We start from the raw sequence: 24,303 nt of genomic DNA, 5'->3' as shown, positions 1-24,303 counted from the left end.
AAGACGGTGGTTTCTACCATGCTCACGTTCTTACACTACAATTTACCATATTTCTACTTGGATTGTTTGTTCTCTAATGGGAAAAGAACTGTAACAGCAGGAGAGCAGCTTACAGAGAGAGTATCGATACCAATGCTAGTCATAGGTGTGCTCAATGCTCGATGAACTGTGGTTTCTACCATGCTCACGTTCTTACACTACAATTTACCATATTTCTACTCGGATTGTTTGTTCTGTAATGGGAAAAGAACTGTAACAGCAGGAGCACAGCGTAGAGACAGTATCGATACTGACGTCACGTCAGTCACAGACGTGCTCAATGCTCCATGAACTGTGGTTTCTACCATGCTCACGTTCTTACACTACAATTTACCATATTTCTACTCGGATTGTTTGTTCTGTAATGGGAAAAGAACTGTAACAGCAGGAGCACAGCGTAGAGACAGTATCGATACTGACGTCACGTCAGTCACAGACGTGCTCAATGCTCCATGAACTGTGGTTTCTACCATGCTCACGTTCTTACACTACAATTTACCATATTTCTACTCGGATTGTTTGTTCTCTAATGGGAAAAGAACTGTAACAGCAGGAGCATAGCGTACAGTATCACAGAGACAGTATCGATACTGACGTCACGTCAGTCACAGACGTGCCCTATGCTCCATAGTCCTCACGTCTAGCTCCGAACGCTCCGATGCGCAGCAACAATCCGACATCTCTACGATCCGAAGCGACCGCCTCTGCCGTTCTGGGAGAGATCATTTCCCAACGTATTATTTACACGTCAGGCGATCTCTGGGACGCGCTCGTATTAAGTAGTGATTGGATTTCAATTTTTTTAGCTACCGAATGCTCTCGAGAGTCCTACCGCCACCGCCGACAATGACGGCCCGAGACCGCAGAATTGGCGAGCGCCCGAGCGTTACGTGCCAGGCCGACACCGGTCTGACTGGCCCCGTCAATAGACACTCACTCGGCCGGACTCTGTGTCAATGTAGTTTGGATTAATAGACAAGTGTTATTGGTCATACAAAGTAGACATAGAAGTGAATTACACAAAAAGGGTGAGGAAAACTAGTGGATTTCAATATTCAAATGAAGGTAAATACATTGCGAGACAGTAACTACGGGCTTAGATAAGCTATGGCAGGAATTTGACAGTCATTATTATAGCTATATTCAAGTATCTGTGACCCCTGACGTTTATAGACACTTGTGACCGAAGAGCATTCCCACAGCTTGCCGCCAAAACACCTTACCGTAGAGTACCTTTATTATCCACCTGCCTGTGTCACTAAGAACCAGTTAACAGAATTCTCTTCTTACAGTGGTTAATAACTGGGATCAGTCGACAGAATTCGCGTCTCAGTGTGGCTAATAACTAGCACCAATCAACAGAAATCGCGTCTGTGTGGTTAATAACTAGGACCAGTCAACAGAATTCGCGTCTCAGAGTGGTTTTTAACTAGCACCAGTCAACAGATATCGAGTCTCAGTGTGGCTAATAACTAGGACCTGTCAACGGAATTCGTGTCGCAATGTGGCTAATAACTAGGGCCTGTCAACGGAATTCGCGTCGCAGTGTGGCTAATATCTAGGACTAGTCAACAAAATTCGCGTCGCAATGTGGCTAATATCTAGGACTAGTCAACAGAATTCGCGTCGCAATGCGGCTAATATCTAGGACTAGTCAACAGAATTCGCGTCACAATGTGGTTAATAACTAGGACCTGTCAACGGAATTCGTGTCGCAATGTGGCTAATAACTAGGGCCTGTCAACGGAATTCGCGTCGCAGTGTGGCTAATATCTAGGACTAGTCAACAAAATTCGCGTCGCAATGTGGCTAATATCTAGGACTAGTCAACAGAATTCGCGTCGCAATGCGGCTAATATCTAGGACTAGTCAACAGAATTCGCGTCACAATGTGGTTAATAACTAGGACCTGTCAACGGAATTCGTGTCGCAATGTGGCTAATAACTAGGGCCTGTCAACGGAATTCGCGTCGCAGTGTGGCTAATAACTAGGGCCTGTCAACGGAATTCGCGTCGCAATGCGGCTAATATCTAGGACTAGTCAACAGAATTCGCGTCACAATGTGGTTAATAACTAGGACCTGTCAACGGAATTCGTGTGTCGCAATGTGGCTAATAACTAGGACCTGTCAACGGAATTCGCGTCGCAATGTGGCTAATATCTAGGACTAGTCAACAGAATTCGCGTCACAATGTGGTTAATAACTAGGACCTGTCAACGGAATTCGCGTCGCAATGTGGCTAATAACTAGTACTAGTCAACAGAATTCGCGTCGCTAATGTGGTTAATATCTAGGACTAGTCAACAAAATTCGCGTCGCAATGTGGCTAATATCTAGGACTAGTCAACAGAATTCGCGTCGCATTGTGGCTAATATCTAGGACTAGTCAACAGAATTCGCGTCGCAATGTGCTAATATCTAGGACTAGTCAACGGAATTCGCTAGTGATGTCCAACAAATTGTAGTTCGCTTGGTCTGTCCCTCGGATCGCGTTGTAAGTAATGTTTAAGTAAGAATTTTTTGTTCTATCCTTTCTGTGCTGCCGTGTGAAATGGTGCCATGAAATACTTAAGATAGTACATACATATATTGTAAAATATGTTATCTTTCAGAAACAATTCAGACATACGTCTTAGCGTGGCAAAAAATGTGACATTTAAAGAAGTGAAATGATGACTTTAATATAGTTGTATAAACGTCAATGTTAACCTTACTGTAACCTAAGTACATAGTATTTGGACTTTTCCCTTTACTTTGGTATAAATATTACTTATGTAATAATTAAACGGGATTAAACTGGTTGATGTATGCATCAGGAACAGTCTATGATCCAGAGAGCAGTCGATGTTTATGCAACTTCACACAGAACATGGTTGACTAAAACTCTTTGCAGCCGTCTAAAAAACAATATCAGATGAGGTAGTTCCGATAAGTCGGATGATACGTAGCCGACGTCGGAATTTGTGTGCTCAAATCAAAATATTAAGTAGGGAGGTAGCATAATAACTGTCTAAAGTGCTCTACAACACCAATAGGCTAACGCACCACACTGTTTAATTATAAGTTTACACTTACGGCTTTTTTACTCTTGCGCCGTAAAATTAGATAACAACAAACAAATATGGTGAGAGCGAAAAGCGCGTACATTTTGGCGGACAACCAAACACAAATCATTTTGAAACGCAAAACGCCCGCGCGATTCCGCCAAAACTCGTCCGCCCGCAACCGCTTACGTAGGACATGCCATTACATGTCCATTATTTTGAAAATCTTTATCTGGTGTTAAATAAGCCCGCCTGCGTGTGAGTTCCTACGTAGGCCGGGGACTTTGCTCATTCCAAGAGTTGATACTATAAATACATAATTCATTACTATATAACTTGGACTTTAACATTATTGTTTGCAGATATATTTAAACATTTAATTTTATTTTGCACGAGGATAGAATATTTTTTCTCTTGGTTAATTTTAAAACTTGAGGGACAAATTGGTTTTTTTCAGAATTAGGAACTGTCCAGAGTATTTTTACGTCCCTAATTATTTCTATGTTTGAAAGCTGACTGGATATCCTGTATTTCCTTATTTGTAACTTACACTTTCATTGTACTCACTTTCCATCATTCTTCATTTTCTGCTTTTGTTGCAATCAGATTTTTGTCACTTGTTTAGGAGCCGACTGTAATGAAATAACCCAAACAATTCAAATCTCGATTAAGACATTTTGTTGTCAAAGGCATTTTACTCCGTTGATGAGTTTACGATGGGCCGCTGGGATGAAAATTAGCATTTTATTATTATTATTTTATTTATCCTTTTCTGATATCCAAAACATGCAAAATACAATGTATTGTTAGGTTCACACATTAGTATGTGGAATTGACTGTGCCTATGATAAGATAGGTTTAGTTTATAGATTTTTTTAAATCAATATGTTGAAATGACGCTTACAATGCAATTTTGTTAATTGTTTTATTGCAATAAAGAATTATTATTATTACCTCTAATTTTTTTCTATATGATCAATGTTACTGTACTTCAAACACTTTTACGTCTTTATTTTAGGTTATAGAGTTATTAGGGGTGTCCCATTTTAAAGATATCACTACACACACACACACACACACACTTGTGTGTGTGTGTTTACTTTTTGCAAAGTGTACAATTTTTATATTGTTAAATAATTAACTGCAAAAAGTTTGATTTATTTTAAGAGTAACAATAGAAATAATTACAAAAAACTAAAAAGAGTTAGGAACTATATTAAAAATATCTTGAAAAGAAGATTCTTCCCATGATTATATGACAAAAATAAGGTACTACTGATAGTGTTTTAAAGTTTACTTTGTTTTAATGGAGCTCTAATCAAGTTGGTTGCAGTATAGCCACTTTAATTTACTAGTAATTTGATGAGGTTATAACCCAGAATGGTTGTGCTTATGTAAGTCAGTGACTGAGACTACAGTACAACCACACATGTCACCTTACAGACAATGGCTTGGCCTACACATTCAGGGTGTAAAAAAGTCACGCACGGGCTTGATGATTCTCGAACAATTACAGGTAAAGCAGTAAAACTTGGTACTTCATTACTGCACCTATAAATCTACTTTTGAAGCATCTACCATTTTCCTGTCATTTTAGGGGGATGGGCCGCAAGGAATCAGAAAAAAAATCTTAAATTAGAGTATAGATGGAGTAATACTTAAAATAATGGTCTCTATTAGTAGAGTACAATGCCTCAAATCTGAGAAGGTTCACTCTTTAAATAATTTAGAGATTGAAACATTTACAATGTTGGTCCTTTTTTAGGTGGTTTAATATTTTTGACTCAAGTTGTGAAAGTTAAACTTAGTAAATGAATACTGAACTTAAAAAATAGTTTTTAAGGTAGTTATTGACTTGTCACATGAGTTATTGTACGTTTAAAATAATTTACATTTTGGGCTACGCTTACATTAAAATATTTTGCCCAGCTCCTCCATTGGAAGGTTTCACTCAGTCTTGTATGAGACTCACCAAACCCTGCAAACCCAACCCCAAACCGTTTTGTATTGCCTATTGATACAAAACATCTCAAGATCTGGCACACTTGTAATGAATCGTGAGTAATATTTAAGAATTATATTCACTCAAGACATTCAACTTGCAAAGGTTTTGTATTACATAACTGCCAAAAACTATTGAGTGAAGAAGAAAGAGTTACATTGAAATTGCTGAGTAAAAAAGCTGGGCTAGCTAGCAGTAACATGTTCTGTTTCTACATACCTGATATGAGCTTCCCTTTGTAAACATGTTATTGTTAAATATAATATGTTACACCAAAATAACAGTGTATTATTTTTTTTTTGAAACAAATGTATAAGCATAGATTATGATGACTAGTCTCTCCCACACAATAGATTCTAAATGTAATGCATCATCGAACATTCTTGGTGAAACTTCAAGAAGTACCCAAGTATTTGTGTTGGCCATTGTGAGAAGGTTTTATATCTACTTTCTCTCTCATCTCGTTAAACTATTCTAAATCATTCTTTTCACTCAACCTAGGCCAGGAAGGTATGTGATCTATAAAAGAATGTTTCATTGGGTTACTTGCAGAGATCATGAAAAAAGCACTCTGCTGAATCCAAAAGTTCATGAACTTCAACAATGATGTCATTAAGCAGCCTTATTTTGGATAGCCACATACCAATACATTTTCATACTTATCATCCAGCTTAGAGAACTACTTTGTTATTGGACAAAAATTCTACCTTTGCAATCCATCCCATCTTACTGCAAAGAGACCAGAAGCTTTAAATCCTTCAACAGGGATGCAATCTGTAATTCTTACCTGATTTGAGTATCATGACTGTTAGAGACATACAAGAACGTAGCCAGGAAAAAATGTTGGCGGGGGGGGGGGGGTTAAAATGACTGATATTTTCCTGAAGTGGACAGAAAGTAAGGCAAGTGCAGGTAACAGCTCATTCCCCATTTCAATGTTGAGAACCATCTTTCAGCAGTACATTTAAGTAGTACTAAATTATTTAAATAATAATAATAACCGTTTGCTAAAAAAGTAATTTAAAAAATTGAAAATGTTGGGGGGGTCGGGACCCCTTAGACCCCCTCACTGGTTATGCCCTTGGAGACGTAAGCTCGTTAAGAAGAGTGGGCTAAAAATTGTCTTTATCGAATGAAATTAATTTCCACTTCATGACGAGAAAACTTGAGAGCCAGCTGAAGTTAAACGACCTTTAGTTTTATCCAACCCAATAAAAAGCATAGATAGCCATAAGAACAATGTTAAACCTCAAACAATTTAAAGCCCTATTTCTGCTTGTATTGGAGAGCCTCATTTTAAAGATTTAATTAATACACATACAAATGTTTTATAGTTCTTCTTGTAAAGTGAACCGTTTTATTATTCTAATGACAATGTACGAAAAAAGTATAAATTTTCTCTGACTAACCAATAAAAATATTAAAAAATCTAAAAGCATTTAAAACGTTTTTGAATTACGTTCAAATATTGTACTCATGGGGTTAAAAGAAGCGGCAGCCAGTACAGCCAGCTTATAATATATAAATTTATGAGAGGATGCATGTACTATTTGGGCGGTTATTGTGAAAAATTGTAAAACTTATATTTCTGCAAACCCTACGGACGTGTCTTAATTGTTTACAGAATTTCCAACTCAGTCCAATAATTTATGGTAACATGGCAGAAACTGTTTTATTCCATCATCAACCCAATCCATGTAAAATGATTCAGCCATTGTTTCAATTCATCACCATTCAAGAGCAATTACGGTTGGATGACGTTTGAGCTCCAGGAAAGGATGTAAAGTTGCAAAGACAGTCACACATAACTAAAACAACAATGACCAAAAACACCACTATTTCATAATACAATTTTTTTTAGACAAATACAAATAACAATGAAACCCACAACTAGTGGTAGTTTAGTCTCCATTGTAAATTGGCTTGCACAGGGTGAGTGCAAGGCCATGGGACTGTTATTACTGATTCTTGTATCTTTACTGAAATCTATCATTGAAGGGCAATCACTTTCTCTGGTGGGCGTGATTAGGATACTTATTACTTATTTAAGACACATCCTTTATCAATTTACAAAATATATGAACATATCATAGATGTAAATACAGTTGAAAGCAAAACACACAGCGTAATATTTTAAATAGTTTATTACACAATAATATTCAGAAAGGCACTTATCATTATGTACACAAATTTGCATAAGGAAAACCAATAATAACCATCAATGAATACCATTGAAAGACATGCCTTGGGCAACAAACCGACAACAATGGGAATATTATTTACTAAATACAATTATGGCACAAAACTAACAAACTCCTCCCTTTGCCAAATTGAATGTAACTAATTTTGAATGTCAAATCATAAATTTTATTTTCATATATTGTAACAATAATTATTATTGTTCATATAGTCATTACTTTCACTAAAACATATAAGTTAAGTGTATAATATAACATTCCAAAGTAACACAAATTAACCAATATGTCTTTGTTACACAGTAAAAATTGAAGAAGTGTCACATACGAGCAAATACATTGTCAATGTAAGTATTTTATATCTCATATCTGTATACCACCAGTGTGATGAGGAGTGAATCAAAAAAGGTACATACGAGCAAGAAACTTTCAAGTTAGGAACAATATTTTTTTGTATAAACATATGTTCAATATAGTACCTATTTACTTATCAAATGATTAAATTCAAATAGTTTACGAATATAATAATAAATATTAATGCTGTATTTTTTAAAACCTTTGTTTGCAATTATTTAATACGTTTTGATTTTGTACTAAAATTAAATCAGTTGAAAAAGACTAACCAATTTTTGTGCAACTGATGTAAATAACTGTTTTACACATTCTGTGGGTTCAAATTTTATGTCTTTTGAGTAGTAGGGGATCTAATATAACGTTATATTAGACGTTATATAAAGGGATAATTACGTTATTGATCCCTTAATCAACAAATACTATGTAATTGATAACTATACTGTATAGAGTATTAATTGATTGGTATACTAAATTAAAATAGTTTATACACAGGTTGTTATTATTTAGAAGCTGATTATGATTACAAAAATACTACTCATAATCAGTCTCATAGATTTATGTGCAGACAAAATCAGTCTCAACTCAAATACACCTGATTTCTTGAAAGCTGTTACCAAATTTTCTCCAGGGCCTTCAATAGTTTCTGCAACAAAATATGTTGTCAATTTTTATACAAAAATTTTAAAAAATAGTAATACATAGATAGAAAATAGATAAACATTGGAAACTCGTTTGAAACAATTTTTGTTATTGCTTGTACATTTTACATTAATTCTTCGTAAAATGTAACAATCACACCAATTCCAATAACATAAATCTGCATAATTCATTCCGTATTGTATGTCCATTATACATTTGTTTTTTGTGTTATACACAACATTCTTTGTTCTAGCCACATAGTGCTAAATCAGATAAAGTAGCAGCAACTTGTTGAAACACATGTTTCATTTTATATGACCACCATAACTTCTGTAATAACTAACTTTACATGGTAGCTAAGAACTGATCACTATATGCTATGTTTTTGGGAGCCAATTGATAAATTGAGAAAGAAACAATTATAAGGTTGAACGAGTATTCCATCGGTAGGCAGAGTCCACCCCATACTGTTGAAGAGTGACAATTGGACTATAAACCTGAGTTCAAAACTACTGTTGGACCGTGAAGAATTTTATTCTACTACGGTTTGTAAATTTACTTAGTAAATAGAGATTATCAACCTTAATCAATAAGGCCATGCACGCAGCTGGAAGAAAAAAAAAAGTTTTTTTTTACTTTTTCACATTACAACAGAGGTGTTTGAAGTAAGGGATGATTTCAAATTTTATTAAATATCATTTACAGCAAAGTAGTCTCAACTACTCAAAACAACCCAAGACTCATCGCAGGGAAAAATGAGAAAGAAGATATAAAAGGATATTTTACAAGAGCTGGGATTCTAAATAAACTTTTGTCGGTCGATTCATAATACAAATTAAGTTTTAGTATATTTGAACCTTATGAGTAGCTGAATATAGGATTATTACATAACAATAAATATGATATTTAAACCAATTGGAATAAAGATGGTGATGGAACTTAACTATAAGCGTGTAATGACTCATTTCATACGCCCATCTCACATTCATTTCAATACTTAGGCCTAATTTAATTTAGAAATTTATTAGTAATAATAATTAAGGAATAATTATTTATAAATTGTCTCAAATTTAACTACAAACAATAATAAATACAAAATCAAAATTAATCAAAATTCACCTTATTACATATAAAATTCAAAAGTTATAAAGTGAACTAAAGTCAGTGATACAGTGTGCAGGGATGATTGTTGAAGAGTGGAGAGAGCAGAGATTTTTGAAAGGTGGAGAGGAGAGAGGGATCTGGAAGAAGTGAAGCAAGATTATTATTTTAAGTAAAGAAACTGGTTACATTTATTCAGCTGTATTTGAAAGGTTACTTTATTAAATTCTTATTATCACTGAAGTACAAAGAAGCAGAAGACAGACATTGGGTGAGAAAATTCCTTTTAAGTTTAACAGTGATTCATTGGAAGAACATAAAACCCAGGAACATTCGATTTGGCTAATTCAAAATTAATATAATTAAAATTTAACAACAATTATTTTCAAAATTACAATATCTTCTATTAAAAAAAAAACCCAATATTTCTATTTCATTAAGCCAGCACGACCACCCTGCCCTAAAATTTAAGAACTGTATTTAAAAATTTACCATTATTGTATCCTCCATCTTGTTTCAAAATTCAAACTTGTATGTCAATTAATTTATCATAATTAAAGTTCACATTTATATCATACTGAGTTATTTGTTATTTCTAATTACAAAATTGGCGTCCAACATAGTGGCTTAATGAAATATTAATAATCTTTGATTTGAGACAATTTTCTAGATCGTAAGAATAGCCTAGACATTATAAGTACTGTACGTAGTTAGTTGTCATTTATTCATATTGTCTGTCAATAGGCTATAGGTTATTTAATAACTCACCGTATAAACATTTAATTAACAAGACATTAGTCCTGTAATATTATTCATATCTTTTATCACAATTAATGTCCCGTGATTTTAATTTAAGATACCCTAAACGGTACCCATTTCCAACAGATAATAAGGAAAATAACCAAATGCTAAACGTAAACAAAGACGCCATTATTCCCGGTATCGAAGACGAAAGCGGACAGAGAGAAGAAGCAGAACAAACTCCCACAATTCCTTGCGCTAACCAAGTCAACATTCTTACAGCGGTCGACAACCAATCACCGATGAATGAAAACAGTGCTACCAACACCTACGCGGTAAATTTCCCTGATTCTCTGCAGAGACGTGAAGATGGAGCTACTGCGCCTTCCACACTAAACGTAGTTGAACATTCTCATTATACTCAATCAGTTGATGCCATTGGCAGTGACAGGTCAAATAAACAAACCGCTGACGAATCCCAATCGACAGCTCTTCATGCTATCATGAACGGTTTAAAACAACTTAATGAAAATTTGATTAACACTAAATCTGAGTTAAACGAAAACCTAAACGCAAAAATAAACGAAATAAGTGATTGTATTTCTAAAACTAAAATCGAACTTAGCCATGAAATCAAATCTTGTAGGGAGACACTCGAGACACAAATTAATGAACTGCGGGATAATCAAACTGAATTCCGCAATGAATTGAACGCTATAAAGGACAATCAAGATCAATTCCGTGAAAAAATAGACCTGAAAATTAAAGAATCCACTGACAGCATTAGAGGAGAATTAAATCATAGTTTTGAAGAACATAAGACATTTGTAAACCAACAGATGAATAACCAACAATCCAAGATATTAGAATCGGTACAAAACAAAAATCAAACTCTAGAAAATAAAATTGCTTTTGAAATAAAAAATGCTATAGACCAAGTACGACATGAAAACGCGGAAACAAATAAAATACAAATCAAAACCATTATAAATGAAATTCAACCACAAATCCAAAACAATCATGATAGAATAAACAATCTAGCCGAGTGTATTAATAAATATGAATGTGAATTAGAAAATATAAAATCTAAATCTAAAATTGAGACGAAACCATGTGGACCATTGCAAGTCATTTGTACCGGAGGAGATTCTGTAGACAGACAAGTACCAAAATTCAACGGACGTTCTACCAGTCCAATGGAATTTTTACAAAAAATTAGAAGGTATTACGAAAAAAATATAGGTCGTGTGCAACTCACACACACATCTAACACTGAACATCTCATTGACATATTAGAAAGTAGTCTCGAAGGTCACGCGTCACGATGGTTCCAATTAATAAACCACGATATTAAAAACTGGGAGGATTTTGCACAAGAATTTACTACGAAATATTGGAGTCGTGATGTGCAACGCGGCATACGTGCAAAAATAGAATCAGAACATTACAAGAATAATGGAACATTGACTCGTGCTGAATACTTCACCGAGCGTGTAATCACACTACAATCGATTACCCCACCAATAACCGAAGAAGAAATCGTCACCATTTTATCGGAACGGTTTGAACAAATTATTCAGGACAGCCGGAGCGTTCAAAACATTAACACCATTAAAGAGTTCAAACGATTACTACAACGAAGAAGACATCCGAGACGGCCCAAAACGGAACAAAATAATTTCATCCCAAAATCACAATTCATCTGGTTATAAGCCAATACACCAGAAACCTCATCAATCCCCAGTCACACCACATAATAACATTGAACAAAGAGCATATCAGCCAAGGAATCAATATCATGGACAAAATCAACATTATAATGATCGAAACCAACATAACAAGAACTATTACCACCCATACAACAGTCGTAATGATAATGAATTCAAGAGTAAGACACAACCATACAAAGACCACTACCAAAATCGACAGAATACCCACTACTACCCAGGAAACGATAGACAGTACCCCACCACAGAACAGACACAAAGTATGCACTATCGTGCGGCAGGGAGAAAATGCTCGAAAGCCACCTTCTAGTACCGGCAACGACCGCAGCGAAGACTTCCCAGCGGCGGGAAACGGCTGCACGCTGTAGAATGAAACCGAGGAAACATCGCACCAGGAATAAAATACGAAACTACAGCACTAGGAAATAACGACCTCGGATATTTAAATCAGAATTATTCTTCAAACTATAACCCTAGTAGTGAATTTCAAGTTAACAACATAATATGTGATAAAGATCTCCTTTTTGATGAAAAAATAGAACATCCACTAATAACTAATCCTATACAAATAAGATGTCCAGAAATTAACATCAAAATTAATAATGTAGAAACTAATGCCTTAATTGATTCCGGATCATCTATTACTTGTTTGTCAGAGTCTTGGTTTATGGATAACCAACAATCATTAAAGCCATTTGAAGAACTGCCTCTAGCCAATACTACCATTAAAACTGCTATTGGAAACATTTCAAAACGAATCAACCGAGTCATATATGTACCTGTCACGGTAGCTGACGAGACTACTCACATACAATTCCTTATAGTACCGCATCTTGTCAAACCAGTGATTTTAGGAATGGATATGCTAGTATTATGGAAAGCAGAGCTAAACTTTAATAATAATACAATAAATATGAAAATAAACAATACAAATGTTATAATGAAGTTTGTAATGGCAATAAATGAAGGGCACTTGTGTGAAATCACCACTCAACAAGGTGTTATGCTTAGGGAAGATTTTAATGACTCACATTTAACAACATTTAATGAGTATGGCACTATAAAACAATGGGAAGATAACAAGATTAATAATGAGAATAATGATTACATTGATGCACAACACAATATATCATCCAAAGATAATATGTCGGTGGAAGATATAATGAAAACTCTAAGCCCTAATAACTACATAAATGAAGAACAAAAACAATGTTTGATCAATCTACTATACCGATATAGGGACGTTTTCTCAGACAAACCCGGATGTTGCACTAAATATGAACACGAATTAAATATAGAAAATCCTAAAAATTTTAAATCATTAACCTATCCAGTACCTCAAGCATACCAAGACGCTGTACAAGTTGAGATTCAACGCATGGAGAACCTTAACATAATCGAGAGAAGCAAAAGTACCTACGTAAATGCTATCATCCCAGTAATTAAAAAGTCTGGAGAAATTCGATTGTGTTTAGATGCCCGCAATAATTAAACCAGATTTCGAATGTAACCGCAGTGTTAGCGAAATTCTGAGTAAATGTAGAAACGCAAAATTCATAAGCAGTGTAGACTTAACGGCTTCATATTGGCAAATCCCACTTACTAAAACTTCGCGTCAATACACCGCATTCCAATTTAGAGGCAAGACCTACCAGTACAAAGTCACACCATTTGGAATTTCTACCTCCCAAGCTGCACTAGTAAGAGCTCTTGATAACGTGTTTGATGATGAGATAGAAGCTTTCACAGCAATTTACGTTGATGACATATGTATCATTTCCCCCGATTTCAATACACATCTACAACACCTAGAATACATATTCAAAAAGCTAGCTGAAGCCAACATGACAATAAACTTTGAAAAATCTCAATTCTGTAAAGATTCTGTACCATTCCTAGGTTTTACTCTAACAAATGAAGGTCTTTGTTTGGATAACAGTAAGATTGATCCAATTCTAAACTTCCCAACTCCCAGAAGTCGTACACAATTAAAAGCATTCCTCGGATGTATCAATTATTACAATAAATTTATTCATAAATTCTCTGAAACAGTCCAGCCACTATTACGACTAACGTCAAAGAAGGTTAAATTTCATTGGACTAGAGATGATGATACAACATTCAACAAAATTAAACAGCTGTTCATATAAAACTAACACTAACACACCCCGATCCATCCAAAGAATTCTACTTACAGACCGATGCGTCTGAATTTGCAATTGGCGGACATCTATATCAAATAAAAGAAAATAACGAAAAAGCCGCAATTATGTTCATATCACGCACATTACAACCAGAACAGCGTTTCACCACAACCGAAAAGGAATTATTGGCTATAATCCACTGTCTACAGAAGTGTCGATACATTTTTATGGGCGTTAAGTTAACAGTAATTACAAATAACCACACCTTAACCTTTTTGAAAACCTGCCGTTTGCTAAACAATAGATTAGCAAGATGGATATTGGCTATACAAGAGTACGACTTTAAAATAATCCATTGCAAAGGGACGGACAATATTACTGCTGACACTCTCAGTCGTATATCCCCACAAGACATGTCAAGCGATGCAAACAACCTCACTGAGTTATCTATTCATTACATCGAGAGAACTCCCGACCAACATCTACAAGATCAACTCCGAAACTTACCTCAGCTTCAACATCAAGACCCTAAACTACAACCACTTATAGAAATCTTACAGTCACCTATGGAAACAAATGAATTTCAACAATTATATACTAATTATCGTTTATATGACAACACTTTACTACAAAAATTTAAGGGCAAATGGCTTATAGTCATCCCAGAATCAGTAATTAAACCACTAATACTAGAATGCCATCTCTACTATCTACACTGCGGTGCAAAAAAATGTTTTCTGTTACTGCGTGAAAATTTTATTTTCAAGAATATGCATCGAACAATCAGGCAACTGTTATCATCATGTGATAAATGTCAGCGCTGCAAAATCAACAACCATCCACTCAACAGTCAAGCCAAAGGAGTTAAATGCAGAGAGAAGAATGACCAGTTAGCAGTTGACATCATAGGTCCCTTACCGACTAGTGTAGGAAATACAAAATTCATGTTAATTGTTATTGACATATTTACCAAATTCGTTAAACTTTACCTACTGCAAAGAGCAACAACCAGAAGTATATTACATAAATTATTTCACCATCACTTTCCTAATTACGGTTTTCCTAAACGAATTCAATCAGATAACGGAACCCAATTTAAAAGTAACGAATGGATCAGGAAATTTGAATCCCACAGCATACAATTAATATACAGTCCAGTGTATCACCCCAGTTTTAATTTGGCAGAACGGCCAATTAGAGAAATAAAGCGTTGTCTCAGAACGTATTGTTCACAGAATCATAAGAGATGGGTGAAATATGTACCTGTTATAAATGAATGTCTTAATGAAATTTACCATGAATCAACTGGATTCACACCAAATGAACTACAGTTTGGAACAAGAAATATCAGATTTTGGGAAAAATATGTATCAAACCCTCTAGCTGAAGAAGTACCAATCGAACACAAACTACTGATTGCAAGGCGTAAACTTGAAGAAAGTAGAAAGAAGAGATCTGATAAGATAAATGAAAAGAGAAAACCAGTTTCTCTCCAAATTAATGACCAAGTATTGGTCCCATCACCTTTCTAAAGCTATAGCTGGTGAAACATCAAAATTATTTGAAGTGTACGAAGGACCATTCATAATTCAAGAAATCCTCGGGAAATCGACCTACCAAATTTCTGATTTATCCAAAGAGCATGTATATGGACCTTATCATATATCCTCTTTGAAGCCATATAAAAACTCTGTCAACTTCACCAGCCCAAATAAATAGTGCAACTATACACCCAGTGACATAGACACTTTTAATCAATACTATATAAACATTTTCCTATCAGGAGGGGATAATAATTTGTTAGTGGAAAGTATTCCGCTATTCGGTACACAATTCATTAAATGTGTATTTCCAAAAATAAAACTATGTCCTTTGACATTGAGTAAATATTTGCCATTGATCTAATGTTTCTCTATTGTTTGTTTATTGTATACTAAGAAACTTGTAACTTTGTTCGTTGGCTTAGCTTAAATACTGAAATAATGAAATAATGAAATTTATTCCTTTAAAATTGACAACATACAGTATAAAATATACAGTATAATGAGAAAAAAAAATTAACAAACAGGAATATTAGTTGACCACAATTACAAGTATGTGTGGCCAACTCTAACCTAAAAATCAACTAAAAACAAAATTCACTTAAAAAACAATAGTCCAGTCAACTCAGAAAAAAACTCGCTATCTGTGGCGCTTGCAAGAAACAATTATTTCACAGAGAAAAAAAATCGAAACTCTGTAAGTTATATACTTTATCACTACCTGCATTAATTACAATAGTTATCATTAAAATTAATAATATATTATAATAATAAGTATTTTTTATAGTAAATTACTAACTCATCTTATAAATGAACAAAGAATGTAAACTGGCACTTTTAGCCTATTATATATTATATTAGCATATACTATTATATTATGTATTATTATTTAGCATACTATGAATATAAATTTGTAAAAAATAAAAAGATAAACAATTACAGAAATAAGAAATAACTGAAATGCTAGCACAAAACTACATGGTAAAAAGTTATTAAAATGCAATAGTAATGTTAATATATTCTGCTGACATTTGACAATTAATAATATCTTTACAATTTAAGTTTTAATAGATCTGTATCATCAATACAAAAAAGCCAAACTTTTAATTTTTTTAGAAATAATTTTAAATTTATACAATTTTTTATCTCAAAAGGCAAACAGTTGAACAATTTGGGCCCAATGTATTGATATGAATGCTTAAATAACGATTTATTTACTTTAGGCACTCTAAAAACTCGTTTAGACACTACTACCTAACCCTAATTTTAATTTTGTTCTCCTTTTTCCCTATTGTTTGTTTGTTAATTAAATTTATTAAATAGTATGTAAGATCATCAATTAATTCACTCATTTAATGTGGTTCATCCTTCTCTTTAAGTATCACACATCTATATGTATCATTTGCTATTCATTCGTCATTATATCGAAATCACGTTCATTTATTTCACATGATTTCTGAGGGGATATTGTAATGACTCATTTCATACGCCCATCTCACATTCATTTCAATACTTAAGCCTAATTTAATTTAGAAATTTATTAGTAATAATAATTAAGGAATAATTATTTATAAATTGTCTCAAATTTAACTACAAACAATAATAAATACAAAATCAAAATTAATCAAAATTCACCTTATTACATATAAAATTCAAAAGTTATAAAGTGAACTAAAGTCAGTGATACAGTGTGCAGGGATGATTGTTGAAGAGTGGAGAGAGCAGAGATTTTTGAAAGGTGGAGAGGAGAGAGGGATCTGGAAGAAGTGAAGCAAGATTATTATTTTAAGTAAAGAAACTGGTTACATTTATTCAGCTGTATTTGAAAGGTTACTTTATTAAATTCTTATTATCACTGAAGTACAAAGAAGCAGAAGACAGACATTGGGTGAGAAAATTCCTTTTAAGTTTAACAGTGATTCATTGGAAGAACATAAAACCCAGGAACATTCGATTTGGCTAATTCAAAATTAATATAATTAAAATTTAACAACAATTATTTTCAAAATTACAATATCTTCTATTAAAAAAAAAACCCAATATTTCTATTTCATTAAGCCAGCACGACCACCCTGCCCTAAAATTTAAGAACTGTATTTAAAAATTTACCATTATTGTATCCTCCATCTTGTTTCAAAATTCAAACTTGTATGTCAATTAATTTATCATAATTAAAGTTCACATTTATATCATACTGAGTTATTTGTTATTTCTAATTACAAGCGAAACAAAATCCTAAGGTACTATTTGAATCTTGAATGGGACAGATGAAAGATAAGAAATGTGGATAGCTTGTGTTGTGCTGGATACAAAAATTATCAAAGCTCACTAAAGGTTGCACCAAGTTTCATGGGGATATTGTTTGGGAATTCCCTTTATCCCCTTTGATCTGTTTGTGATTTTACAGTTAGTTACATGTTACAATTATCACTAACACCAAAGTAACACTTGTTTTTAATGAAACTGTGTTGTTCTTAATCAACTATTTAAATTTGATTTAACTTTTCTATAGCATTTTCTTGTCCGTTACTGCATTTCTCTAGTGATTTGGGGTTGGGAAATAGGGGAGTGATGATAGTGTTGTCATCCTTTGTGTTGAATTATGTCACATATGCTAATGTCTGGTTTCGTATAAAAAATATAATTCAGTAAAATATGAACCCAAACTTATATTTAAAGTCATGAAAACAATTAAGCATTTTCTTAACAAATAAAAGCAGTCAAAAATCCTCTCAATGCTAGAAATTTATATTTAATCCCGGGAACATGCTATTGGTGGATGATATGGTTGAGAGACAAAAATTCTAAGGCTTGGGTTACAGGAGAATGCTTAGGAATACTGCTAGGAATCTCAGACAAATACAGCAGGTGTTAGAACCTTAAAGGTTCACCTAATAAACTTTCATGCTAAAATTTATAATGAATTAAAGGACGGAAAAACATGCAATCTGACCTACTCTCTATTGATGGAGAATATAACAGATCATTTAAATCTTTCTTAGAAATGGCAGTGTCACCAATATCAACGTAACCAAAATATTATATTGAAAATTAACTTACATGTGGAGGAGTGGTAGGAGCAAAACGATCTACAGGTTGTCCGTTTTTGTCCACTACAAACTTTGTGAAGTTCCACTTGATGCCACTGTCGGCAGAACAGAGTTATGAAGCTTATTGTGCATGCTTAAATACAACATTTGACATATCAAAAATAATAAATTATTATTATTATTACTGCCATACCAAAAGCTGAATTTATTGTTTGAAAAAACAAATAACAAATACACAACTTGTTGCTATCTGTAACATTTGCGTAGCTATTTTTTTTTTATTTGTTGCAACATTTACAGTGTTTTTATAGAATGTATTTTGGCATATAACATTATGTGTTACATGTAACATGTTATTGAGATTGGAAACAAAAAAGATCTTGACAACAAAGGCTTTTTTAAAAACCCGAGAAGTGCTTGAAAAATGTTGCATTCCTTATGCCTTCCGTCATTTTATAAGAATTTTCTGCTTAGTAAAGTAACGATGAGGGACCTGAAGCTCTCATGCTAAAATCTACTCAAAGCTTGAAGTTACTAGAAATTGAAAGCTCCATTCTGCAGAAGCTCCAAGAAATCAGAAGCTACTACCGGCATCAGTGTGAAACTAATCCGGGCCCATCGGCCAGGTGTTTTCATAGGCTGGGATCTCTCAGAGACTGAAAGTTTCCATATTCTGGAAGCTTCAAGTGGACGCGAGTCCTCAGAGGTTAGGAGCTTCTAAAAGGCTGGAAGCTACCATAGATTGGATGCTTGAGGGTGGTTGCTCCCAGCGGAATGATTGAGCTGGATGGATATAGTCAGGCTGGTTTGAACACAGACAGATAGCTTGAAAAAATAAATAGCTAACAGAAACTGAGTGATTCCAGATGGAAATTGTGGCTTCTAGAGGTTGGGTTGCAACAGACATGTACTGTTTTTTGATGCTCTGAGATATGAGGTTTTTAATCCTAGAACTGGCAGTTGATTTTTCCTTTAACTGGTTAGCTGATTTATCTCTTGTACAGTACAATTATGCACATTGTTACATGTGTTGTGAACCTTTTAGAGTGTGTTTTATATTTTGTACAATTGATTCAGACAATGAGCAAAGTGAAAAAATCGACTTTCAGTGAATATGATACAAATCGTGATTGCTATAAATAGCATAAGACTCAATATGATTTCTAAATTCTAGAAATTTTATAATTTTCTGATATATCCAAAGTCCTGGGAACCGTGGTATGTGATATTGACGGAGAAATTAAATAACCAATAATAGCAATTTATGTTTGTAACCTATTTTTTTTTTCAAACATACTATGGTCCCGCAGATGGTCGGGTATATGACTGTACTGTGTTACACTTTCTTTCAAAGTAGTGAAATTTTGAACATATATTTTACTCATTAATAGATTTTTAAACTATAAAATTGCATTATTAAAATTAAAACTGTCAACAACCTTTATTTATAAAAGTTTGTACTACAAATACGTCAAAATTATAGATATATTCACATTTAATTAAAACATTATCAGATCGAATGAAAGATAGCAAACAGGTTTATATAACATAAATTCATCACAACCCGTTTTTTGGTAACCAAAAAGTTAGCTATGGCAGTTATAAAAGAGTCCTGGGTAATAAACATTAAACTGGGTTAACACAAAACACAGTCTAGCAAATGAACTTACTCTCCGAATTTGCTGCCCTGTTTGTGCTTCAGGTATTTCCAGAGCGGGTGGGCTTCCTCTCCATTGACTTTCACCTTCTCGAAGAGGTCAAAGTTAGCATTGCGGTTCAAAGCAAAACACACAATGTCTTCAGACGACCCTGTCTCCTACAATCACAGTGACATCAAAAGTTGACATGTTTTCCACTATTTATAATACTGAACAATGCTTTTCCATTTAAAAATAATTTTATATAATACTAATACTTTTAATGTTAAAACCCAGAATACAGATTCTTTAGAACAAGCCAAAATCTGGTTCTCCGTAAATAACCCAATGATTAAGTAAAGTAATACTGAACATACACTATTAATTCTCACTAAAACATACTATAGACATTTTGTATGATCCCTATTTTTATTCCGTCAAGCTGTTGTTTATTTATTTTGACACTAAACTGAGCTGGGATGGGATGCACATGTAAACAATCTTTGCAAAATAATGTCTAGAGTAACCTATCTTTTAAGAAAGTTAAAATCATGCGTCAGCTTGCAAATTTTGTTAATGGTCTACTTTGGTCTGTTTCATTCGCAACTCAACTATAGTGTAAAGCTTTAGTTAGGGCAACTCAACTGTAGCCAAAAAAAGCTTTTATTTGACAAAAAAGACAATAAGAGCCATCACTGGTTTGTGAGTCTCCGACTCTTGTAAAGCGACCATTCCTGATCTCAACTTCATGATATTGAGTTGCTTGTATATATATTGTAATTTACTATATGTTAAACAACATTTGGGTAGGTTTAATAACCACTGTTATATCATAGTTATGAGACCAGACAACTCTTTAATTTAGTGACCCCAAATGTTACGTTGGATAAGAGTCATATCCACGTTTTAAATTTCAACAGTAAAATTTTTTTACGAGTTACCATTAGCAGTAAGCAGTATTAATTACCTTGTAATAAATGCAAAAGTGTTATATGTAGTTGGTTAAGGAAAGAAGGTTTTTATACCACTGAAAAGTATTTTAATTGTGATTTTAACGGTCTAAGAATTTGAATGTTGTTATAATTTTTATTTATTATTGTTGTAATATTATGACTTAGTTGTATTAACTTGACTAAGCTTATTGTAATTGGTTTTAATTAATAGTTAATAAAGAATCTGAATCTGAATTTATTTTTTTGGACATACCTAGCCTTGTCTGAGATGATCAAAGTCTCAAGAACAATGCATTATTCAACATTAAATCGCCCAATCACATTATTAAACATTGCACTAAACAGTACTTTTCTTAACTTAGATGAAAAACATAAAACCAATATTGAAGACTTTTATTGTTTTGTGAGGCCTTTCGACAGCGAGGATATCTTCTTCAGACACACACACATTTTTGTGATGTGTCTGAAGAAGATAGCCTCGCTGTTGAAAGGCCTCACAAAACAATAAAAGTCTTAAATATTGGTTTTATGTTTTTCATCTAAGTTAACAGTGACCAATATAAGCTCCATCTACAGTACTTCTCTTGTATCTTGTGTAAGCTTATTGTAAATTGTACTGGTATTGTTAAATAGACTTAGTTTACTCTTGTTTTAATCTGTTTTGGGTACATCAATATCAACATCCTTACTGTAACTTGACCCTGTGCTGTAAGTATTAAACTTTTGAAAATGTGCAATATGTACAAGAAATGAATAGTTACAATTTTAAAGTCATTTTGATAACGGTCCGCAGTGTTTGTTATTGAAAACTACATCAAGCGAGATCTTTCTTGTTAAAGAAATATCTCGCTTCTCACAGCAACAGTCTTTGGACAAGGTGAAAATGTAATCAACCATAATATATCTGTTTGAACCGATCTAAGGAGACTTCCTCCTGTGAATGAAAGGTTATGTGTCATAAAAGAGGTTTAAACTCTCTTGTAGATGGCAAACAGAAGCATCAAACCAGTGGTGACAACTTAGTATGGGTCTGTCCATTCTATTTGTCATCACCACCTGCATTCTCTCATGGTGTCTACACTATAACATGAGTTCTTTATTGATTATGATCAGAAAAGAAAACAAGCAGGCCTATAAAATAAATTTTATCACACAACTTTAGGTTCTTACATTCCACCATATTTTAAAAGTTGATAAAAAACCGCAGAGTAAGCTGAAAACAGAGTTCACACTCTATGTAGGCCTATTATAAAATTGATAGATAAACTTTGGAAAAACTTCAATGAACAGAAGAAATATTCTGACGCTTATTTAATTAAAACATGAGATAAAACCAGACAAATTTACAAACAACCTACTGGATAAATGTTTTATCTAGACTTTACTGCAGGAGGACCAAAAGTTTTGTGAGTTTAAAAAAAAATTAAATACATGGCTTTATATTATTGTACAGCACAAAAAAGTGTTAATGCCGTAGTGTATATCAGAGACTTAACATTTAATTAAACTAGTAATTTTTGCTTTTCCATGTCTGACACACTCTGAATCATCTGGAAGGATGTGGAACTATCATCATCACTGGAGTCAGGTCTCTTCCCTGAATATGTAAGCATAGTGTAGGGTTTCAACATATGGTAACATGTAGAGTGGGTGCCACAGTTGCAACTGAGGCTCCAGAAAACACTTATTTCTTCCGTTTTTTCCAGGTAAATATGCAAGTAAATTACCACTATCAACCATATCATTTTGGTTGTTTATTGTATCTTCCTGGTTCACCAAAGCTTATTTTATAACAAAACAATCAACTATAAATAACTACATAAAAGCCTAGCAATAGTGGTAAGAATAAACGTCAACACTGAGCAAGGCACAACAACATGGTGAGTCCAAAATGCCTTGCGGCATTTGGAATTGATGAGAGCTTAACACAGGTAATTACGAATATAAACTATATGACATGAATTTTTATTTATGAGGAGAGGAATCCATTGGTGCATTACACATACTAAACAAGTGGCTTTTGTGGAATAGTAAAAGAAAGTTATTGACGGCTGTGCCGTCTTTATCAGTTCATAAGCAATATACTTGATCATCTGTGTCATTGGTCATCAGTTGGAGGGTTAAGTTCTGATGTGATTTTTTTCATCTCATGGGAAGTCCTCATTGTCCTCTCTCTGAATAAGTTCTCAGCACTAGGGTTATGTTCAGATTAAAGACAGATTTAAATATTCTTCCTTACTAACAAATTATCTTTAGAGAGTCATGCACTGCTAAATCACTGAATATAGGAAAATCATATAAAAAAAAAACTCAAATTTCCACTAGTGTGTTTCTACCTTTAAAAAAGTTAAAGGAATGACTGGATTTTTCCCTTTCTGATAGTTTAAAAAAAATGTTCAATTTAATCAACTTTTAGATTACCTGACCTGTCTGGTCTCGTCATGGATTGGTTGAGAGGGAGGCTATTGTACAAAGTCTGAAAATTGTGGCCTGATTTTAAACCATATAAAAACAAAGCAAATTATAATATGCCACTCACATTCATTAAACTTTTATAGATTATAAACTTGACTTGATTATAAATTCAACTGATGCACAAATTTATAACATCTTTATGAACGTAATATTATGTTAGAAACCGTTAAAGGGCTATGTGGAACGTAAATAAGCATGGGTACAGCCCAAAACAACCCAAATTTAAGATCTAAATGTGTAAAGTCAAGTTAAACTGGATAGATAAAGTAAAGCAAACATGTAATATTTGACAAACTTAGATAGAATAAAGTTGATCTTACCTCATGAGCAAATTGATTGCAAGGAAAGCCTAATATTCTCAGACCTTTGGTGTCTTTGTATTTCTCATAAAGCTCTGCCAACTCCTTGTAGTTGGTAGCAGTGAGTCCACACTCGGAGGCAACATTGACAATAATCAGAGGATGTCCCCTATACAAGACATTAACTACAGGCACTGAGAGTGAGATAACATCACACTATCACACTTCTACCATCTGGTTCGATTCCATCAAGAAAAGTAACACTATTTTATATCAATAGAGACAAACAAAGTACGATTCCTCCAAGGCGAGCCTGTTCAGAGGATTTTGACATCATAATATAAGTCGTGTTGAGCAGTA

General features: G+C 33.8%; 1 protein-coding gene across 3 annotated transcripts in view; it reads right to left on the bottom strand.

Moving 5' to 3' along the window:
- Nucleotides 1-7,213: 7,213 nt before the first annotated feature.
- Nucleotides 7,214-24,303, bottom strand: part of LOC124355214 (probable phospholipid hydroperoxide glutathione peroxidase) — a 28,528-nt gene continuing 11,438 nt past the window's right edge. For all 3 annotated transcript variants that reach the window (XM_046806237.1, XM_046806235.1, XM_046806236.1), the window contains 4 exons: nucleotides 23,965-24,112; nucleotides 20,250-20,395; nucleotides 18,590-18,674; nucleotides 7,214-8,279 (listed from right to left, as the gene is read on the bottom strand). In XM_046806237.1, the coding sequence (XP_046662193.1) occupies nucleotides 8,247-8,279; nucleotides 18,590-18,674; nucleotides 20,250-20,395; nucleotides 23,965-24,112 (412 nt within the window). In that variant the 3' untranslated portion in view covers nucleotides 7,214-8,246. The remainder of the gene's footprint in view (nucleotides 8,280-18,589; nucleotides 18,675-20,249; nucleotides 20,396-23,964; nucleotides 24,113-24,303) is intronic.

Source organism: Homalodisca vitripennis, chromosome 2 (assembly GCF_021130785.1).
Source record: "Homalodisca vitripennis isolate AUS2020 chromosome 2, UT_GWSS_2.1, whole genome shotgun sequence".
Taxonomy (NCBI): domain Eukaryota; kingdom Metazoa; phylum Arthropoda; class Insecta; order Hemiptera; family Cicadellidae; genus Homalodisca; species Homalodisca vitripennis.
This window is presented reverse-complemented; position numbering and strand designations above follow the sequence as displayed.